This window comes from Podarcis tiliguerta, assembly GCF_965153285.1.
Source record: "Podarcis tiliguerta genome assembly, chromosome: 4".
Classification (NCBI taxonomy): Eukaryota; Metazoa; Chordata; class Lepidosauria; order Squamata; family Lacertidae; genus Podarcis; species Podarcis tiliguerta.
The window spans coordinates 77,362,194-77,385,484 of record NC_139537.1 but is presented as its reverse complement, the minus strand read 5'-3'; the positions used below and the strand labels follow the sequence as shown (position 1 = coordinate 77,385,484).

The following is a 23,291-nucleotide window of genomic DNA, read 5'->3' as shown; positions in this document are numbered from 1 at the left end:
TAAGAAGAACAAGAAATCTCAAAGGGTTTCAGGGGAGTTTATTCCAAGACAGCATGAGGCTGAGAAGCAATTCCAGGCATGTGCACATTAGATGGGGGGATAATTCCTGTTGAATCCAGAAAGATTTATCTCTGAAGAAATATGCTTAAAATGAGGCTATCAATCTCACGCTAAATACCACATTTTGTGTGAAGGTCAAGCACGTGCAGTTCCCAAATGAAACCATAGTTTGCAGCTCTGTAACTCCCAATCCCATAATGGAACATCAGGGTAAGACTTGAATGCCCTTTTCCAATGCACTTTGTGGTAAAGTAAATAGCAGGATTTGAACTTCAACTGTGTTTTCTTAAGGGTTTTTTACTCCTAAAATGGTCAAAGCTACAGTTTATAGATCAATCTGGAATTATTTCCCTTTGCTCTGTAAAAAAAAAAATCTTCGAAACAGAGCTAGGAGCACCATAACACTGAATAAAATTTGTTAACTGCTAAACCTTCATGTTTATGAGTCCTTTCTGAACAAAGCCAAGGTACTCAACAGTGTTGCCATCCAAAATCTGTGGTTTGCATCCAAAATCTTCACAATTCTCAGACATGTTTGCCATAATGAAGCAGTACTGATGCAAGTTGGAAACAAAAATACTTCATCATCTGATTATCTGTGTTGCTTCTCTTTTGTTGTGTTTGCTTCTCTGAAAGAGGCTATTTTATCAATCACTCATTTGAATATATTTAGAAAGTCCCAGCTCAAGAGTTCTTATATGGGAAAATAATGGTAGTAACACATCTATACAGGATTGTAGTTTGTATTTTCTTATTTAGAGATCAACTGCTCCAGTGTAGTAATCTGGAAAGTAATTTAATTAACATTTCTAACTGGCTTTAATACACAGAGTTGTTCAAAACCTTCCTTATAAAATGAAACGCAACATCAAAATTTGTTTCCTAAGTGAAAGCATAACGGATACAAATTAAATTTTGAATGCTGATTCAAAGGAGCATATTACATTGTAAGTAATACCCTTCATAAATAACTTGCTGCAAACCAACTGAAGAAGAAAAAACAGAATCATAACTATTGAGTTTGGGAACACTTTAGTTTTTGGAATCATCTCACTTACTGTAATAGGACTACTTTGAAATAAATAAATTATAGCTTGCATCTTACCGTGATTCTAAACTCATTACTTGGAAGTGAGCTCCACTGATTTTGGTGGGACTTACTGACAAGTAGATGTCCGTAGGATCATCGTGGAGTAAACTGTTGAAGAGCAAATATCAACAGGTTTATCTTTTTAATGAGAAATTGGTAGCATGACAGAGAGCCAGTAAAAGAGAGCCCTACATTAACCTTGTTTCAAAGTGATAAAGTGATTCTACATTAGGGTTCAACAAGCTGGAGTCCATAATTTGGCACTAGTTCTTGAAGAGATGCTATCTGTCAACCTGTCGCTGTCCAACCACTAGCTGCTATCGGTGGCCTACTGCCAAGGCTGATTACCTCTCTCTCTCTCTCTCTCTCTCTCTCTCTCTCTCTCTCTCTCTCTCTCTCCAAGCAACAGCAGGGTGCTTGAGGTAGGAGAAAGAAGAGCAAAGAAAGGTCAGAAACAGTGAATGAAACTCCTCTGCAAGATGCCTTCTATGCATTGTACATTCACAGAAGACTCCCAGAGAACAGCAATAAAACAAATCAGGAGTGGTGAGCCCCACCTCCCTCTCTCCCTGTTTCTGTTAGCGCCACTCCCCAAGACAAATGAGAATGTGAGTTTATGCTTTGACAGTGCAAGAAACAATGCCAGTCAAGTCAAAAGCAACCTTGGCAGGTGTGCCAGTGGCATCATGCGGAAGGTTTGCCAGCTGCACTATGAGGGCCAGTGTGAACATAATACAGTGTTGAAGTGGCAAGTGAAGGACTCACACAAAATGTGTTCACGTATACATCTCACCACTCTGCCATTTTGAGCATTGCCACCCAGCCAGATCCACAACATGCTTGTTCACACAGTGCATTGTTAAGCTATGCAATTCATGACCACATGACGTGGTGACAGATGCCAATCTGAAGAGGTCGAAATGTGGGTTAACCTATCCTAGCCATGCTGGCTGTACAGGCATGACAATTAGTCTACACAGCAACCATCTATTTGCCATAGACGGGGCTTCATCCCGCTCTACGGAGTCTTCTCTGTGGTCAGCACAATTAGGAAGCACCTTATTTAATGCTGCAGGCTGGCCTGACAGGTAAAACAGAACTACGGAAAGGAAGACAGATGGGGAGCACTCAGTCTATACCAAAGAAACTTGACAATGAAATGAATATGCATCACAAACAACTATGGCACACAATAAGCCAAAGGGCAGAGTTACCATATCACTTCAGTAACAGCATGAACCCTAAAAATAGGTGTTGCCTTGAGTGAATAAAGTGTCAAAGAGGATTCTGGAGTTCGATCTAACTTTACATCTCATTGTCATCCTTTGTTTTGCTGCCTCCAAAACCCCCCATTAAAGAGGTAGAGAGCAACAGTTAAGTTTGCCAGCAAGCCATTAGCAGGGGGGGATGGAATTGAATCTCAACTCCCAATTCCCTCAAAGTTACCTACCTCTAAAAACAGCTGCCAACCATAGCTCTAGCGCACATTCTCAGTATAGCTTTTGCATGTTGGACTGGTGGTTTTTAATTAAAAAAAAATAAAATGCTTGTATCAGGATACATCCTCCAGAATTGAAATGAAGCCAAAATACAATTCAGACTCAGAAAGTATTTTTTAAAAATCTTTTTTATGATTATGACTCCTATAATTAGAGCTTACTGCTTGGTGAAATATTTCTCATTTCCCTTTTGATCATAAATACCTCTCATGCATTTTTTTATTAACTGAGCATTGTAAGCTTTTTTTAAGCTGCACTAAATAAATATGAACTATTATCAATTTGAAAAGAGTTTCAGAGTGGAACTGCACTTTTAAAATAGGCATTGTGAGATTAAAAAGTATCACTGAAGGATTTCATGTGTGAGACTTTCAGAAGTTCTTAGCTGTGGCCTAAATTTGATTATATTGAAGTATCCGATAAAACACAGGAAAGCAGGAATTTTGAAATTGAATGGTAACGTATCACAAGGCAAGGCTGTACTTTGGTCGTGCCTCATGCATGGTTCAAAATGTCTACTGATTTCAGTAAAAGTGGTATCTTTAGGTTTATAGGATGATATCAAATAAGTTACACTTAAGTAGGACTTAAGTAAATTGATTTCAGTGATTCTGGTGGGCCATACTCTGAGTATAACTAACTTTGGATATCACCCAAAGTATGTGTGAAATATATAAAGGTAAAAAGGTAAAGGACCCCGGATGGTTAAGTCCAGTCAAAGGCAACTATAGGATTGCAGCACTCATCTCGCTTTCAGGCCAAGGGAGCCAGCGTTTGTCTGCAGACAGTTTTCCAGGTCATGTGGCCAGCATGACTAAACTGCTTCTGGCGCAATGGAACACCGTAACGGAAGCCAGAGTGCATGGAAATGCCGTTTACCTTCCTACCGCAGAGGTAGCTATTTATTTACTTGCACTGGCGTGCTTTCAATTTACGAGGTTGGCAGGAGCTGGGACAGAGTCACAGGAGCTCACCCCGTCGTGCAGATTTGAACCGCCAACCTTCTGATTGGCAAGCCCAAGAGGCTCAGTGGTTTAGACCACAGTGCCACCCACATCCCTTTTGTGAAATATATATTACATAGTCAAGATGTACATCCTCATTAATTCAACATTTTTGCATTTTAAGAAGTGAGACCTTCCTTTATACAAAAGGCACACGTAACAACTCCATTATCAGTTAAACAGCCCAACCCAATTATGATAAACATTTGTGATTAGCACCTTTATTTCCCAGTCATATGAACTGGTTCCCTGATAAATTTTTACTGTATTATTGTTTCATTTTCTGCGGTTTGCTTTTATGCACACCAATTAAAAATGCTAATGACTAAGCAGTATGAACATAAACGTCTTAAATAAAACAAATAAACACAATTATGTTTGTTAGCACTTACACCTGTTTATGAATATACAACAATAATATGGTGGTTTGTTCCATAAAGTTGCAAGTTATTCCTTTTTAACCTTCAGCCAATCTCAAAAAAAAAAAAGAAAATCAAAATCACATTAATAGTTTTGGGGGTGTTTTTAAGGTCTCCAATGAGATTTTCAATGTATTGCTACAAAAGTTGGGTGCCTCTCCCTCTCTCTGTCAAGCGGTGGCAAGAGCCCATGGGGTTCCTTTTTTTATATATATAAAATATTTATTAAGATTTTCAGAACATTACAAAAAGAAAAAAAGAACCTCCAAACAAGCTCAAGAGCCCATGGAGTTCCAGGCACTCACTCAGGTCTGTGTTCCTTTGGAGAACTGAAACACAGCGGAGACTGCCATAGCTTTAAGAAAAAAATGTTTGTTCACCTATTTGCACCTTCTGTCTGCATGGAGGGACTCCAGATCTTATAGCATGGTCATTTCAAAAAAAGGCTTGTATCTTCCTCCTCATTCTCCTTCGCACAACCCCTTGCTACCAGGCTCTCTTTTCCTGTCACCTCAAACACACAGTTACCCCGGCAGCTTTCCAAACCCCTGTCTCTGTTCACACCTCAGGGCAAGGGAGAGAGGAGGGCAGTTCTCCTGCATTGCCAATGCCCCTTTGTTGTTTCTTAAAGGGCAGGTCATTTTGCATAGGCTAGTCTAAGAATTCCTCTGCAGTTTGTATTTCTCCCTTCACATCCCAAATAATCAAAATCCTACCATTTATTAATTTCTAGGCCCCCCCCCCAACAAAAATATAACAGTATGTTGGGAGAGATTTGAGACCCCAGGGGGTAAAGAAGTGTGTCTGTGGTGCCACTTGAAGTGTGCTTGACAAAAGCACAACAACCAGCCAATAAACATTTAGGAGGTAGAATTGTCCTGTCAAGTAAAGGGTTGCCCCTGTATATCTGGTAAACCACATATTGAGCCTGCTCCTGCATATTGAGGAAACCAGGACTGAGTTTTTGTGTGATGAGACTGTTTGCTCAGTTCTGGTACTGAAAACATACTACTGAGCTAAGCATGTCCTTGAGAGCACATGGCTCTTTAAATCTGTGTTTCCATCACCCCCACTATTTTGTACCTGGCTCCAGTTGGTAGATCTCAGGGTTCTAGTAAAACAGAAAAAGTAAGTCTCACAAGCCCAACATATCTCATCCTGGCACTAGATCAACTTCCATCAACGGTGTCTCAAAAAAAAATTCACACATCACTTGGGAAGGCAGGCGAATGAATGCCAGTGTATTGGAAGAAGCAAAGATCACCAGTGTTGAAGCAATGATTCTTCAACATCAACTTCGTTGGACTGGTCATGTTGCTCAGATGCCTGATTATCGTCTTCCAAAGCAAATCTTTAAAAATGTAGTATAAACATGGACAACTGGGAATCACTGACCTGTGAGCGCTCCAGTTGGAGAACAGCCTTTACCAAAGGTGTCATGGACTTTGAAGACGCTCAAACTCAGGACAAAAGGGGAAAATGTGCACGTTTGGCAAACCCTCACCGTGATCAACTCCTACCCAGAAACCTATGTCCCCACTGTGGAAGGATATGTGGATCCAAAATTGGCCTCCACAGTCACTTACGGACTCACTGTTAAGATCGTGTTCATGGAAGACAATCTTACTCAGCTATGAGTGATCGCTGCAGAAGAAGATTCTTTCCCTACTGGTTGCAAGGATTATATTTATGCCTTCACTGGTGACTATATTTATAGGCCATGATCAAAGGTTCAGGGATGAAGCACCATCAATAATTGCTTTATACAAAAGTGGTCGGTGTATGTATTTATTATTTCCATTTATGAGTCAACTAATAAAAATTTTCTCTAAGTAGCCTGTAGCAGCAATATAAGCAACATTTCAAATATAACTTGCAGCAATTCAATAATAAAACAATAAACTGGTAAAACAACCCTGCAATAAATCCAGCCATAAAATCCAATTCAGCATAAAACAAGCACCAATCGACCCCAAGCAACCTGTACAATGTTTACAAAGTTCTGTAATAAGTTGCAGAGGACTATGTTTTGTTTTCTATAGTCCGACAAAGCAACACCTGCTACATGCATGATTTATTAAAATATATAAATATTGTATACTTGTACTTTTGCATGATTGTTCATAAATGTAAAAATATTTAAACTTTATTCATAGCATTAACTTGAACTGAATTCTCTTTTTATATACCTTGAATTCTCCAGGTAGAACAAGAAGAGAGGAAACCCATTATGCTTCAAAATAAGTTACGCAAACAATCCTAATGATGTGTACATGAGTAAAATATTCCCCAAGGCTGCAATCTCATACCTACTTATCTGGGACTTGCTTCTAAGTAGACATATACAGGATTGCACTATTATTTTCCTAGAACTAAGTGTATATATGCACTTGGATATGAAAATACATTCTGCCATCTCAATGTGTTTGCTGCTTAAGAACTTGATTCTTTGCCCATGCTGTGCTCTAGGAATTTTAAATGTTCACTATGTTTAATGAGAAACCTTAACACTTCCATGACTTTAGATCAAGGCATTAAAGTTCAAGCGTGTAAATCAAATCAGCCCTCATTTCTCAACATTTGCATCTCCCTCACAGGCTATACCAATTTGGCCCGTTCTTGCTTTTGATCCAGTTTGAGCCTCGTCTACATTTGATTTGTTTTATCTATTTTTTATTAAATTTCTATACTGCCTTTTATCATCATACGACACTTTAAAATATCAAAACACAAAAACATGTAACATACTAACAAAAACAATATGCATACACACCCATGCACACACCCACACAGATTAAAAGGCCATAGATTGTTTGATTTAATTGTCCAACAGCTTGGGAGAAGAAGAATGCTTTTGCCTGTCCGATAAAGATCTGTAACAAAGGCACCAGGCAAACCTCTCTGGGGAGAGCATTCCGCAAGTGGGGAACCACTGCAAAAAAGGTCTAGTCTTGTTTTCCGCCTCTCCCCCCCCCCCCCAGCCATTGTTTACTGAAGCATACTGAAGTAGCAGGAAGAAACACTCCGGTTTGTTCCAAAGTTTTCCAAGCACTGGATGATTACTAAACCCTCAGAAAACATCAGAGAGGATTGGGACACTCAACCTGCCCTGCTTCCTCCTTGGAGGAGTAGAGAGATAGAAACAGCAGTGTGCTTTTGACTGCCAGTACTGTTTTATTTGAGCAGGGGGAGCCTTTTAAGGGGAAATTATGGCACTATCTCTACCATGGAGCAATGTTTCACCACTGATAAATTCAATAGGACTCTAGTAGCAGGGTTGGCTCAAACATGCCTAATTCTGTGCTGGATTCTAGGCCTAATACTTCTGAAACACATGTGTTCAAATACTTGGCTTCACTAAAATGTTTTTTACGCATGCATGCTGGCATGAACTTTATTAGTTGACCCAGTTCTCATTTAGCAACAACCTGAAGCTTGCTTTATGAATAACTACCAACTTAAGAAAAACTCAAAGATATCCTCTGAAGACAAGAATGAGGTTTGAGCTCTAATTTATTCCATCTTCCATGAAAACAAGGCATGTCTGGTTTGGTGTCTGGTATGTCTCCAAACCTGTCTAAGTAACTTTTCCAGTGAGGTATATAGTAATGGTTGGCTTAAAAAATCAAAATGAATATATGAATACCATGCTTTGTAAATATGTAAAATTCCAACTTGTTTACTAGGATATGGAAATTATAAATGAAAAGTTGTAAAGTAAAAGGGTTCATCCTAGGTTGTTAAAAGATAGCACCCATCAACTCAAGTCAAGAGCCATGGGCATTCTAGTAAATTACACAACTATAATCTTAATTGTCAGGTAATTGGCCTAGGGCTTCACCTTTGCAAAATTCTCAAGAGCATAGCATGAAATTGTCCAACTGTAATTAAAACTTTGCAAAGTTAGAATCAGCAACAACATGTGCCCTTAAATCAGCACCCAGGCCAGATCCAAACAGACACATAAAATTGGCGCATTCTACTGTACAGTCGTACCACTGTTTACGTAACCCTCTGGTTACGTAAACTTTGGGATGTGTGTGCAGCAAACCTGGAAGTATTTTACTGGGTTTTGCCCCACGCGCATGCACAGAAGAAGTCTGCACATGTGCAGAAGCAGTCCTCAGGTTGCAGAAACCTCGGGATCCGACCGGACCTCCGGAACAGATCCCAACCGCAACTGGAGGTACCACTGCATGAACAACCATAAACATACTTACGCCATTACCACGAGCTATCAAAATAATTCCACTTCCAATACCAATGCAAAAATATCTAACAATCTTAGATGTGGTTTTTAATTTTAATTCTAAACCAACCTGTCATTCCAGTACATCAGGTAAATCCAAGTAAGTTCAGGATAAATTATATGTTAATCTGATTTATAAAATTAAAAACTTGGGTTCATACTCAGCAATTCATAGCATCTTTCTAACTGGAGAGAACTGTGAGCTATAACTGCAAAAATACATAGAAACTGATGCAGTACAGTGCCATATTTTGCTTGGGTTGCTTGCCACATAGATAGGAAAGATTTAAAAACTGCACATTGGAAAAAGAAATGTGAATAAGTAGCTCTCTATAGCATATTGATAGAATGTAAGAACTGTGTAGTATTAAGAGCCTTTGCCAATTATCCTTGCCAATATCATTCTAGGCATACATTTTAATGTTCAGACAGGACATCAGCAATGCTATAGTTTCTGCTTTCTAATATACTAACCAATTGTTATCTGAGGCTGCTTTAGTAGGAAGTAAATACATGACAGAATACAAATGCTACAGGAGATGGTGTGCATAGCAAGCATCATTGATTTTGTCATCAAGTACAAATTGTAAACTGGAAGAAGTGCTCTCTTTTCTAAAATGGAAACGAACAGTTTTAACAGCTTTGCTGCTTAGATGCATGCCGGCCGACTTAATTCAATATTCTTGCCTCTTTTAATGCACAGTGAAAAGTAGCCCACAACGGACCAAACAATTAAATAAGACATAATATGGGCTGTAAGTAAGGTTCCAGTTTATGTAAGGCCTACCTACAGCTGAATCATAACAAAATGTACCCTTAACCGTCACTTAAACCGAAAGAAGCATATCTACATCATACCAGAGGTTTTATTTGTGGATAAAAGCACAGATATAGAGTGTCAAATGTGTGTTCAGTCAAACGGTATTCTAATATATCTGTTACATTACTCTCAAACAGTACTACAAGCCGTGGTCCATTTACCCCCCTAAAAGCAAACATTTCAGACTGCAAAAGCATTAAAACTTCATAGTTACATATTTGAACACAGTTAGCATACTGTAGTATGTGCTTTCCAATATTCAAGTCACAATATCCACCATTCATACTATATATGCATCAAACTTATCGAACATTAAAGTGCTCAGTTATTACATTTGTCGAAATAGGTGATTTGTTATTACTAAACCTAAGGCTCTGAGAACACAGTTGCATTGCATTGCTTATGACATCAAGCACCATGGACAGTACTGAAAATCTGCAGCACCCTGGACAGCACCAAGCATTTGCAGCTCTACGTACCGCAGTTCCATCACATAAAACTGCCTTGCAGACTTTATTCCCGAACAAAATAAAATGTCTGTTGTTAAGAAGCAGACTCTGAATATTTCCAGCCCACAAAGCAGTTTCTCCTTTCACTTTAACAATAAGCAGCAATTTGTTTTTGTCACACAAGTAAGCATGCAAACTCTTAAAGATACTATTTAAGGACTTGCAAACCTGAACTGAAGCTTGCATCCCAGCAGCTCTTAGATCACCACTGCTCTGCTTATAAATAAAGGTAATATATTCAATGTAAACTTTAAAAATTATCTGCTGGTGGGTTTACTTCTTATACCCTCTTTCCATGACAAGCAAATCCTTTCAACAAGCATTGCTTTCCTTTAAAAAAAAGTAAGTTGGCCAATACTCATTACATCTACAACATTTAGATTTTCTTTGGGTGCTCTAAGATTACATCAGGGTGATAAACCCTAAAGGAAACACTGCAGTTCCACTACACAATATAATATATTACTATCCCAAACACAGTTCCTGGAAGTAGCTTCTACTGAAATCAACAAGCATCAATACCTAAATCAGGGCCTTGCATATATGTTTGTTTTTTAAACTGCTTCTAGCCCTTGGTTGTTGTTTTTTAAAGCACCAAACAACAGTTCATGTACAAAGTTGACAGCTACTATCCAGAACCTATTATCCAGAACCTCTGAAGCTAGACCCCATTGATTTCTGTGGAACTTATTCCCACAGCAGTGTGCACTGAACTGCGACCTTAGAAACATGTCACTACAGCAAGAGCAACACTTTTCTTAAAGGACAAGGTGCCTGAGGTTAAGGCAAAATGGGAAATCAGAATTATGTACAAAGAGCAAAGAGGCAGTCACTAAGACTCTGCCATCACTACTTTTTCACCCCTGCACAGTTCGCTGCAGACTCTGCTTGCGACTCCCATAAACCTAGGGCATATTCCAACTCCAGGGATTCGGCAGAGCAGACTTGAAACAGAGACATTTACACACAGAGAGAGAAGAAGAGCCACCTGGGATCACTTCCTTTCCTCTAAGACTCAATTACCAGACTCTTAGGACACCCCAGGAAAATTACCAGGCTTTTGATTCCCTGAGTTCAACAGCATGCAGAGCTTCCGCAGCAAATGTCCTACACAACGCTGTGCCTCCAGGGACACACAAGAAAGTTCTTGACCAGTCCTAGAGCTGTCCTTGGTCGTCCAACCGGTTAGCCAGAAGCTGGCGAAGGGCACCAAACAGATGCCCACAGTATTTGGCATTGTTCTCCTTAAACGAAAGAATAACCTACCAAGCCCGAGAGAAGCAGTGCCTCCTCAGAAGTTCAGGACCCAACTCCATCCATCCCAACAACCGCCCTGATTCAGCAACTCGGAAGTTAATGCCCCCACCCTCCCCTGCGAAGAAAGCAGACCTTCGCACCGCCACGCGAATGACGCTTTTTCAGTTCCGGGAAACAAGCGAGATCCCCTGATCATTGAAGGGCCAGGGAAACCCCCGCTGGCGACCACGTCTCGGCCTCCCCTCCCCCTCCCACGCACCCCCACCCCACCCGCCGCCTCCGCGCAACAGCAGCAGCAGCAGCCCACGCGCTCCCGGGTCCTGCTCATTGGCACGCAGCGCCTCTTCCCCTGCCAAGCCGCATTCCAGCCCCTGGCAGTCAGAGCGGGGCCAGCGCGAGTCAGGAGCCCATCGCATATGATCAGGACCGGGGGAAGAGAGGGAAGGAGGGGAGGGAGAAGGAGCCAGAAACGAAGCCACAAACCACAGCGTCGCCAAAGAGACCAACAGTGAATCCGAGGGATTGGAGGGGTGGGAGAAAGACATTGCCAAAGTGGTGGGGGTTATAAAAAAAAACAAAACCACCTACACTCCTACCTTACAATCCTCCGGGCCGGATTTCACCGAGTACTCCTCCGCCTGCAAGTATTTTTGCAGCACGAGCTCGAACTCTCGGTAGCGGTCCTGCGCTTGCTGGTCGTAGTTCTGGTAAGCCAGGACGCAGCGGCGGCAAGAGCCGAGCCAATCCTCCTCCTCCTCCTCCTCCTGCTCCCTGCGGCGCCCTTCGCCATCCAACTCCTCGTCCTCGTCCCCCTCGCCTAGGTCCAGAGTGCAGTTCAGAGTGTCCGGGCGGGAAAGCCCGGCGAAGAGCTCGCGCAGCGTGTAGGAACTACAAAAGGGAAGGTAGAGCTCCGCCTGGGCCGAGGCTCCGGGCTGCTGCAGGCGGCGGCACGCAGCCTCGGCGTCGCCCAGCAGGCTGAAGCACTGGCCGCCACCGCCGCCGCCCTCCGCCTCCGCCGCGCCGTCCATGCCGTCCTCCCTGCCCGCTCCCGCCCGCTCTGGGTCCCGGTGGCGCCCGGCCGCGACCTGCCTGGCCTCAACGCAGAGCCACAGGTGGTCGGAGAGCAGCACGGTGAAGAAGAGCAGCGAGGCCAGCGACAGGCGCCATTTCTGCGCCCGCTCCGAGTCCGCGAAGGGCTTGTCGGGCTCCCGCGGGCCGAAGCACACGCCCGAGCCGGCTCCTCCCGGGGGGCGGCTGCTCATATTTCGGGAGCGCGCAGCCCCGGCCGGCTCCACGGCGAGGGGGGCTCCGCAGCCGGGCTCGGCGGCCCCACGGGCATGGACACGGCGCGGCGGGGCGCCAGGCTCCCCCCTCAGAGAAGGGCGACGACGACGGCGGTGGCGGCGGCGGCGCTAATGGGGGTGGCGGGGACGGTGGTGGTGGTGCTCCTGCGCGCTGGGCTGGGCTGGGCCGGTCGCCGTCCCCTGCCTCCCTCACGTTCCCTGTCACCCGGGCATGGTCAGAGCGCGGGCCCCCATTTTGGCGCCAACTCGGCCAGCCCACCGCTTCCCGCCCTTCGCCTCATGGCGCGCTGCTCCGCCGCCGCCGCCCCCCACCCCGGCGCCCTGGAGAGCCAGCCGGGGGACCCCGCGAGCCGGGCCCCCGCTAGCCCCAGACGAGACCCTCCTGCTCCTCCTCCTGGCGAGAGGCTGGCTGCTGCGCGTCGCCTGGCCCGAGCTGCTGAGGAGACGCCGGAGGAGCGGCGGGGCGAAGGCTGCTGCTGCTGCTGCTGTGGCTCTTGCTGCGGCTGCTCCTGCTAGCACTGCTGGTGCCACTGCGCTGCGGCTTCTGCTGCTGCTGCTGCCGCCGCCGCCGCTGCTGCTGTTGCTTCTGCTGAGGCTCCCGCCGGGCACGACCCCCCCTTGCTCGCGGCGCGGATTTGGCTGCCTCCTGCTGCCCGGGGGCCACCCTCATCTTGGGGCCCTGCGCTAAGTTGCCGCCATCTTCGTCCGGGAGAAGCACTTTTTTGGGGGGAGCGCACGGCCCTTTGCGTCATCTCCTCCTGCGCCGCCAGCCTGGCGCATTGGCAGCGGCGGCGTGCTCTGCCTTCCCTCGACTGGGGGTTGGGGGGGGGGGGAGGAGAGCGAGCGAGCGAGCCGAGGGAGGGAGGAGGGAGGAGAGGAGAGGTTGGGGGGAATCGCCTGCCACGCTCTCCCGGCTCTGAGGACCCCCCAATCACCGGCATTCTGGCGCGAGGGGGCGGGGGCAATCTCCTCCTCGTGGAGCCGAGGCAGGGGAAGGAATGGATCGCGGGAAGCCGTCGGCGGTGAGTTCGCCTTCGCTGCTTTGCCGGGCTCGAGGCTGGGGGGGGGGGGGGTCTCGCTTGCTGCTGCTCCCCGCCCCCTGTCGTGGGAGCCCCTCGCTCCGCTGCGCCCTAGAGAGCGGCCAGGTGTCGCCTCGCAGCCGAGCGACGCCGCGCCGCAGCCCGGGCTGCTCCATGCCCGGTGCGAGCGCAGCCGGCGACTTCGGAGCCGGAGAGGGGCGCGTTGCCCCCCGTCGCGGGGAACTTTGTCCTGGCTTGTGGTGGGGGGGGAGGCCTCCCGATTTGAGGAGCGGGGGGGGCGAGGAGAAGGAGGGGGAAGAGAGGTTTCCCCCCAAAATTGCCCCCCCCCAGGTGCTTTCCTCTCACTGTGGGGGGAAGAGGCGGGGGACATTTGTCTCTCGCCTCCCCACTTCTTGCCCGCTGGGTAAACAGAGCCGGCCCCCTCTCTCTCGATGTATATCGAGTTTGGAGACCTTTCTTATTGTCAGACAGACATGCTCTTTGAAAAATAATGATAATAATTTTTATTAAATATTTTCTTTGTTTACAAGAGTACCTGCGTTGTCTCTCTTTTCAGGTTGCAAAGCCTTTCTCCATATACCAGTTACATACAATGGAATATGGTTGGGGAAGAAGAAAAAGGGGGGAGAGGGAGGAAAGCCACCATCCCCTTTGCCTGACTTCAGGGAAGTCAACACCTAGAGCAGGCAGAGGCAAACTTGGCCCTCCAGATGTTTTGGGACTACAACTCCCACCATCCCTAGCTAACAGGACCAGTGGTCAGGGATGATGGGAGTTGTAGTCCCAAAACATCTGGAGGGCCGAGTTTGCCTATGCCTATGGGGGGCTGAGGTCCCCAAAATATATTTGAGGGGTTCACCCTCCAAAAGTTAATGGGCATTGCCATTCAAATGGTGTGTGTGTGTGCCGTGTCTTGTGGTCGATTAAGCCAGGCATGGCTTACCTGGGCTCCCCAATTCAAGTTGGCACCCCTGCCTGACCATATTTTTTGAACATATTCCAAACATTTTCCTCAGATGATGCCTGAGAAAGAAAGGGAGGTGAGGGAGACTCTCAATCTGGCCAGATTTTATTCCTGCCTAAACTGTAAATTCTTGCCTAAAAAATAATGATCTGCGCCTTTTGAGATCTTAAGTATCTTGCTTTGAGAACAAGGGGGCAGGTGCTTTTTATCATATTTTACCATATTGCAATGTAATCCTGATTTAACCAGCAAACCTGAGAATTTTATAGTCTAATTCTCTCTCATATATATATATATATATATTTGCTTTCGTAGATTTTCACGGGTACAGGAATGCAGGTTTTGGTGTCCTCGGGTGTCTTCCCGTGTAAAAGTTGGGGTGTCTAGGCGACGTTTCGACCTCGTCGAAACGTCGCCTAGACACCCCAACTTTTACACGGGAAGACACCCGAGGACACCAAAACCTGCATATATATATATATATATACATACATATAACATTGATTCAGCATTACAATACAGCTTTGTCCACTGCCATAATATCACAGAAGGATCTCTCCAATCCTCAATCCCACATCACTGTCATGTTGTCTTGCCAAATATCCTCAGTAAGAACCCAGCTACCAATCTGGTTGGCTGGCCATTTTCAATCAATCAACATTGATTGAAAATAGCCTGGTTCTGAATATATGCCTCTTATAATCCATTTGGGAAGTCAGTGGGAAGTGTGGCTACTGGTGGTTCCATGTCAGGGGTGCCAACTTGAATAAAATGTTGGAGAGGGTTCAGGTAAGCCGTCCCCCACATAATCTATCACACCACACACACCATTCTGCTCTGGTCAGACCTCACCTGGAGTACTGTGTCCAGTTCTGGGCACCACAGTTCAAGAAGGACACTGACAAACTGGAACGTGTCCAGAGGAGGGCAACCAAAATGGTCAAAGGCCTGGAAACAATGCATTATGAGGAACGGCTAAGGGAGCTGGGCATGTTTAGCCTGGAGAAGAGGAGGTTAAGGGGTGATATGATAGCCATGTTCAAATATATAAAAGGATGTCATATAGAGGAGGGAGAAAGGTTGTTTTCTGCTGCTCCAGAGAAGCAGACACGGAACAATGGATCCAAACTACAAGAAAGAAGATTCCACCTAAACATTAGGAAGAACTTCCTGACAGTAAGAGCTGTTCGACAGTGGAATTTGCTGCCAAGGAGTGTGGTGGAGTCTCCTTCTTTGGAGGTCTTTAAGCAGAGGCTTGACAACCATATGTCAGGAGTGCTCTGATGGTATTTCCTGCTTGGCAGGGGGTTGGACTCGATGGCCCTTGCGGTCTCTTCCAACTCTATGATTCTATGATTCTATGATTTGAATGACAATGCCCTTCAGCTTTGGGGGGCAGCGCCCTCAAATATTTTATTGAGGGCACCAAAGGGACCCTGGCCCCTAAGTGTTGGTTCCTGTATTCCATGTGCAAAGCATGTGAATGGTCTGGGTCACTTTGCAGAGTTTCCACACAAGCATGTCATATGCCCAACAGCTTCTGACATTAGTCTGGACACTCTCCATCAACACATTATGGTTCCTGTCCATGTAGAGACAACTGTTCCGCAACCACTAATATATATATTCATAACCTGACAGTTGGCAGGTAAATGCAAGCAGCTCAATCTTATGCATGCTTGCCCAGAAGGAAGTGTCAATGTGTACAATAGGATGTAACACAGAGTAGGTGTGCGTCAGATTGCAAGCATAAATCATTGCAGGGTCACAAAACTAGAGATTGTATCTGCAATATTTATTTATTTAAAAATAGCAGCTTTTGTCATATCCAATTGCTCTTTGCTTTCTGCATTGCTTACAAAAATGTGATGTCTTTATGGCTATCCAAACACATAAAATGTTTAGTGTTTTAACATCAAAGAAATGGAACCTGACCAAACCCATTTATATGCATGTGCAAGCCTCAGAAGTGACATCTATTGAGATCAATGTGGCTTACTCTCGGGTAGGTGTGCATAGAATTGCAGCCTATTGTGACCAACTTGCAAACACAGCTTATGCATCCTATCCTTCTCAGATGAAACTGAAGGTATTTTTAATTTTGCAAGAATTTCGGTCTTTTCACCCCTGTCGTCACATTTCATATGCTAAATTATGCTACTGAGCAATTTCTCCCCCCACAAAATCCTACGTAGCCACGTTGACCTGATCTTATTTCAATCCCTTACTTCAAACCTTCTATGGCGTGTCATTAAGTTATTGCCTAGCAGATGGGAAGCATAATGCATTCATTAGCATCCATATGTCACAGAAGTTGTGCATAAATTTTTATTTTGATAGACTAACTGAAAGGTAGAGAAATTCGTTTTAATATTATGGGAGAAGTCATGAGATACTCTCCACTTAAATAGCGTGACATGCCTCAGTTTAGAATCTGGACGTTTCTCATTATCAAGGTTAAAAACTGCAAATACAGGCATCTGTTCCACACTTCCTTGCAATAATTTCTGCACCGGAAGGGTGCTATATGCATTTTTAGTAAAACTAGAGCCTCAAAACTGACTATCTTCCAGGTGTCACAATGTCAGGGAATGGGAAACAAAATAGTTTCAAGTTCGGATTTTCTTTCCATTTACTCGTACATATCTAAGAAATCTTGCAGGTTTTTTACAGGTGTGGGTGTGTTAAGATGCACTCACAGTTCCCGAATGCAGCAAAAACATCTTAATGCAGTGTTCCGTTAGCACCAAACAAGGACACTTCCAGATGACTTGTTTACTGAACACCCATCCTGATTTGTTTGCAGGGAGCTTAGAAGATGTATCACCAAAGCAACAGTTATCCTACACTTTGCAGTGCATTTTCCTCATTGCAAAAAGTCTGATAATTTTGGGGAGTGACCTCCCAATCAGCTGTAAACGAGCAACCTGAATTTGTCAGTATAAGATTGAACCCTACTCCCAAAATAGTGACAGTCTGGAAGCACACCAAGATATAACGCAGGACTTCCATGCAGATGTGTTGTTTTATTTTTGCTTTATTAACAGGCACCCATGGTGAGCTATGAATTTCACTGGAGCTGCAAGGCAGGAGGGTGCTTAACCCTTCTCCTATCAAAGCTACCTCCCACAAACTCCTTTATTCCCGAAGGGAGATAGTATGACCATCTGCCATGGATAAGAAAGGATGGTTTTCACTGGAGAAAATGGCCCAGAGGGAAAGGGCTAAACGCACACACCTGCCCCGCACTCCCTGAACACATTCCCAAGGTCTGTGTTTCAGAACAAAATAAATCCACAAAGGTCAAACTACTGGTTAGGGTGCCTAGAATTGGGGGAGCTGAGTATGTTCAGCCTGGAAAAGAAGAGATAGGATAGCCATCTTCAAATATCTCAAGGGTTGTCATGTAAAGATGGACCAAGCTTGTTTTCTGCTGCTCCAACTCGAACCAATGGATTCAAGTTACAAGGAAGGAGATTCCGACTAAACATCAGGAAGAACTTTCTGACAGAGCTATTTGACAGTGGAACTCTCTTTCCTTGGAGGTTTTTCAACAGAGCTTGCATGGCCATCTGTCATGGATGCTTTATCTGAGATTTCTGCAATCCAGGGAGTGGCACTAGATGACCCTCAGGGTCCCTCGCAACTCAGCAATTCTTTGATTCTATTAACATTCATAGAATAGATACCTTTCTGACCATCAGATATGGAGGAAGAACAGTAGAGGAGGCCTGAAGGATCAGATCAAAGGATCAGATCATTCACCTCGTCCAGCATCCTGGATCCTAAGATGCCCAGCCTGCTGACACTTGCCTGGAAGCCCATCGACAAGCCCTAAAGGCAACAGCCTCCCCTATAGCTGATCCACAGCAACTGACATTCAGAGGGATAAAAAAGGTCAAGGTACCCCTGACCAACAGGTCCAGTCATGACCGACTCTGGGGTTGCACGCTCATGTCACTCAAGAGGCCCAGGAGCCGGCGCTTGTCCGAAGACAGCTTCCGGGTCACGTGGCCAGCGTGACAAAGCCACAGCTGGCGAGCCAGCACCAGCGTAGCACACGGAAACGCCGTTTACCTTCCCGCTAGAGAGCGGTCCCTATTTATCTACTTGCACTTGGGGTGCTTTCTAACTGCTAGGTAGGCAGGAGCTGGGACCGAACGACAGGAGCTCACACCGTCGCGCGGGGATTCGAACCGCCAACCTTTTGATCAGCAAGTCCTAGGCACTGTGGTTTAACTCACAGTACCACCCGCGGTCCCAAATTCAGAGGGATATCACTACTGAAACTGGAGATCATCATAATATCTCGCATGCATTTATTTAACCTCTTCTTAAAGGCATCTGAGCTACTGACCATCACAACTTTTGGGTGAATTCCATAAATTAATTATGCATTGTCTGAATTATTTCCCCCCCTTTTGTCTGGCCTGAGCCTCCTGCCAATCGATATAATTAGATGGCTCCAAGTGTTAGTATTATGAGGAAGGAAGAAAAAACCCCGTCTCCATCCATGTCTCTCTTTAAGACCATCCCACCTTTCCTATGCATTGGGTTAGCCAAAATCAGCTTGCTGGTAGCTGTCATCCACCTGGCAGCTCTTAGGCTATTAAATGTGAAGTATATCGTGAGGTTGGGATGTTATTGGGCTTTCTATGGAGGGGAAGTTAAAGTTAATAATTCCCTTTGTAACAGAGGGATGTGGAGGATATGGCAAGTGTTGCTTAAGTTTGAACCTAACAGATATGCAGAGAGCAAAGTCAGGTGATAATTGATCAGATACGCATCCATATGTGGTAGATTTAACTCTTCATTGTTAGCTGACTCTGACGTTTAACTTGAACCTTGATTTAGATATTCTCACATGGTGTGATTTTCACAGAGGTATAGCAAAGGTAGGCAATGTGGTGCCCTCCATATGTTTCTGGACTTCAGCTACCATCATCCCTGACTATTGGCCATGTTAACTGACACTGATGGGAGTTCTAGTCCAACAACTCCTAGAGAGTATCACCTTAGTTACCCTTAACCGATGGTTTTTTCCCAGCCAGAAACTGGATGTCAACCTCCAACTTAACTCTGGACCAATGGTTTCATTTTTTTTTTTTTAAATATTTTATTCGATTTTGCATAAAAGACGACAAAGCAAAACAAAAGCAACGAACAATACACCAAAAACATACAGAATTACACAAACATAACATACTACAAACAACAGAAATAAAAACAATCTTATCTTCATATTGATCTTGCATTAACTTGTTTCTCTGACTTCCCCGAGTCTCCCTTCCCTGTATTCCAATTCATACAATTAAACAACAAATCCCTTCCCTCTGTCATAATTAACCTCCTTTCTGATTTGAATGTCTTAATATAGCTTATTCAATGCTTAGAACTTAAGATGTTGGGTCTTCTGATCCTTAAAATTTTACTCCAATAACCTTATACATTCAATCTGATGTTATTTTAACATTCATTAATCTTGTAGTGTTTCTGTAAATAGTCTTTAAATTTCTTCCAATCTTCCTCCACCGTCTCTTCTCCCTGGTCTCTGATTCTGCCAGTCATTTCTGCGGATTCCATATAGTCCATGACTTTCATCTGCCATCTGGACCAATGGTTTCAGAAAATGTTAGCAGAACAGTTGAAAGCAAAAGGGAACAGTGTAGACTGCGATTATTTTGTTGAACAATTGGGTTTTTGGTTCCGTATGTTTTCAGCAGTTAAAGTTCCAAACCTTCTCCAATGGCACACAGGCAATTCTTAAGGAGGTTATAGATTAAGCTATGTTCATATACGGCGAACATTCAGATATGTACCGAATATGCATCCGCTTTTAATGTTGACAATGAAAACAACAGACCCTCAAGGAAGGAGGAGGGGGGAAGGTTTGTTCTTTGATTCATTATGTGTTTAATTGAAAATCAATAAAATAATACATTTTAAAACCAGTACTCCAAAAGGTGATAGCTCTTGTAATCTGTGCTTTCCTCTACCACCTGACTCTGGTCCTGAACTGTATGCCAGGCAAAGCTCTATGTTGCTGTAGAGTTTCCTCTCCTATAAATATCTCGAAAGTCCCTCTGCTCCTCTCCACAGCAAACATGTTCTAATGAGGGTATCGCTGATTTCTGACTGCAGCAGCAGGCAAGCAAGCAGATTCTGCTACATCGGAACTGCTGCAGCTCAGGTATCTGATGCCCTCTAGTGTTAGGCCTTGGAACTCAAGAGTCCTCAACAATATGGGACAGCCGGAAGGTGGGGAGGCTTGTTTCACCGCTATTGCTCCAAGGGCGATGCTCAGAGCGGGGTGGGAATCAAACAGAGAGCTTGGCGGTGGGGTATGACTCCACAGGATCCTGTGCCCTCTTGTTTCCTTGGCATACATGACCCCCAAGCAAAACAAAACAAAGAGACCCTAAAACTATACAAGCTCTGTAGCTAGCATAGTTAATTTCCTTCCAATGGTTGCAATGGAAAAGGGAAGAAGCAGAAGAACAAAGCAGCCATCAGTTGTTCCATTTTCTGTATGAACTGCTGTGAGGCAGGAGGTAGTGGTTCTGCCAAGTTCTCCCGCTTGGTAGATCGGACTGCTCTGTAAATGTACAATGACTGCTATATGGCACGCATGAAAACAATATGCTATAGTACTGCATATTATCTGACAGCCTTCCCAACCTTCCAGATGTTTAGGACCACACCTCCAATGCTGGCTGATGCTTTGATTTGATTTAATATCTGCATTCTGGTTTTCCAACAACAAACACTTGGGGGGCACCAAGCTGAGGAAGACTGATCCGACAGGTGCTGACTTGTTGACCTTTCAGGAGTTTTTCCTATTTACTTTTACAATTGGCCATCAAAATTCCAGAGGTTCCTATTTTTCTAATTTAAATAACGTTTAAACACTGCTTTTCTGTTTCAGATATTGTTGCCTTTTTCTGCTATTGCAATATGATGTTCCTTATTAGATGTATTTTATTACACTTTGCTAGACGAATCTTGGCAAGACTAAGGGACTCCCGCAAGTCTTCCCTCTATAGCAGGCAGGGTCAACAGATGTTCCACAGTCTGATGCCAGTGGCCTTATTCATTGTAAGATAACTCTGACACGCAGTGTTTTCAGCAGAGAACCAGGCAATTAAAAAGCTGCTGTGCATTTAATTCTGTGGCTCACCGTGCACAATATGGCTGATTTATTGAACACTTTGTCTTAGTGCAAAAGCTAACAGGATGAAATGCGCATAGCACCTTGGTTCAATGCTGTGTCTGCCCTCATCTTATTCTGAAAGATCTGTGCCACAGGTAGGCGACCTAAGGCCCGGGGGCCGGATGCAGCCCAATCGCCTTCTCAATCCGGCCCATGGACAGTCTGGGAATCAGCGTGTTTTTACATGAGTAGAATGTGTGCTTTTATTTAAAATGCATCTCTGGGTTATTTGTGGGGCCTGCCTGGTGTTTTTACATGAGTAGAATGTGTGCTTTTGTTTAAAATGCATCTCTGAGTTATTTCTGGGCCATAGGAATTCGTTCATTATTTTTTTTTTCAAAATATAGTCCAGCCCACCACATGACCTAAGGGACCGTCATGGACTGGCCCATGACTGAAAAAGCTTGCTGAGCCCTGATCCGTACAGTCGCTAGATACACGAAACATGGGCAAATCATTTAACAGTGCAGTTTCAAGTTTAGCCATTCAAACGCAGCCCTTCTTTAATACCCACCATTATGCACAAAATCTAAAAGATTGAAGGAGTTTTCCCATGTCTTGCTTCCTGCTTAGAAATTTGTGAACGGAACTGAGAGAACAAAGGCAATCCCTTAGAACCACGAGCACAAGGTTCCTGCAATTGATTTATAATATGAGCAACAGGAAAGAGTTACGAAAGTTTTGGCTATATGTACTCCTAAATAACTCATTCCTAGGGTTCTGCATTAATCAGATTATTTCCCACATTGCTTCGGTGTCACCTCATACGTTTTTATCAACACCACAATCTCACCAACTAAGCTATCTGTGCAGTTTGCATTTCCACAGGTCTACCACCGTATTCAGGGACGTAATCAGAAGGTCGGCGGTTCGAATCCCTGCGACAGGGTGAGCTCCCGTTGCTCGGTCCCTGCTCCTGCCAACCTAGCAGTTCGAAAGCACGTCAAAGTGCAAGTAGATAAATAGGTACCGCTCTGGCGGGAAGGTAAACAGCATTTCCATGCGCTCCTCTGGTTCGCCAGAAGCGGCTTAGTCATGCTGGCCACATGACCCGGAAGTTATACGCCGGCTCCCTCGGCCAATAAAGCGAGATGAGCGCCGCAACCCCAGAGTCAGCCATGACTGAACCTAATGGTCAGGGGTCCCTTTACCTTTACCTTTTCCACCATATTCATTGAGGACAGGACCCATAATGAAGTCCTGTCAGCTAATATCTAATTCCGTCAGACCTAAGAACATAAGAATGCTAAATTTTATCCTCTTTTCTCTGCTTTTTTTTTTTTAAGGAATACAGTGTTCTTTCCATTTGCAGTTTGTTAATGAAGAACAAGACCCAAATACACCTGCAGAGAATTCCCCTATGAACAGAAATATTATGATGCAATCCATTGACTCCGCAGCAATCCTGCTGCCTATTCTGTACCCTCATCATCTCCTGAATTTGAAAGATAATGCTGCTGCTTTGTTTTCTCACAACAGAGCCTTTGCAAAAGGATGGGTGTGAGCGTGTGCCAGCACTTGGCAGCCAAACGCTTTGGATATTTTCTCGTGTCCTTGATTGCTTGTACTAATCATAACAAGGCAGAGTCCTCGAAACCCAAGGAATATCAGCAGTGCATGGCACAAAGCTTATTCGTTCCGCATACTCTCCCAAGGACCTGGAATGGCCTAGTTTGACCACACTGTGGACTGCTAACAAGAGATAATTCTCAGAGAATGGCAGAGTCGCTGCATAGTGGCTGTGCATCAATAGTGGCTGTGCATCAAATACATCAATAGAACTAGTGGGTGTGTGGATCTGTGCCTACACTGGGGATGATTCTCAACTTTCAAAGAAATCCTACACGGTAAGAGAGAATGTGATCC

The 23,291-nt window shown here is 44.5% G+C and overlaps 1 protein-coding gene across 2 annotated transcripts in view; it reads right to left on the bottom strand.

Annotated features, from left to right (window-relative positions):
* Positions 1-12,225, bottom strand: part of NALF1 (NALCN channel auxiliary factor 1) — a 324,175-nt gene extending 311,950 nt beyond the window's left edge. The window contains exon 1 of one of the 2 annotated variants that reach the window (XM_083438017.1): positions 11,496-12,225. In XM_083438017.1, coding sequence (XP_083294143.1) covers positions 11,496-12,169 — 674 coding nt within the window. In that variant the 5' untranslated portion in view covers positions 12,170-12,225. The remainder of the gene's footprint in view (positions 1-11,495) is intronic. The other variant, XM_083438016.1, reaches the window with a different exon arrangement.
* Positions 12,226-23,291: the final 11,066 nt, after the last annotated feature.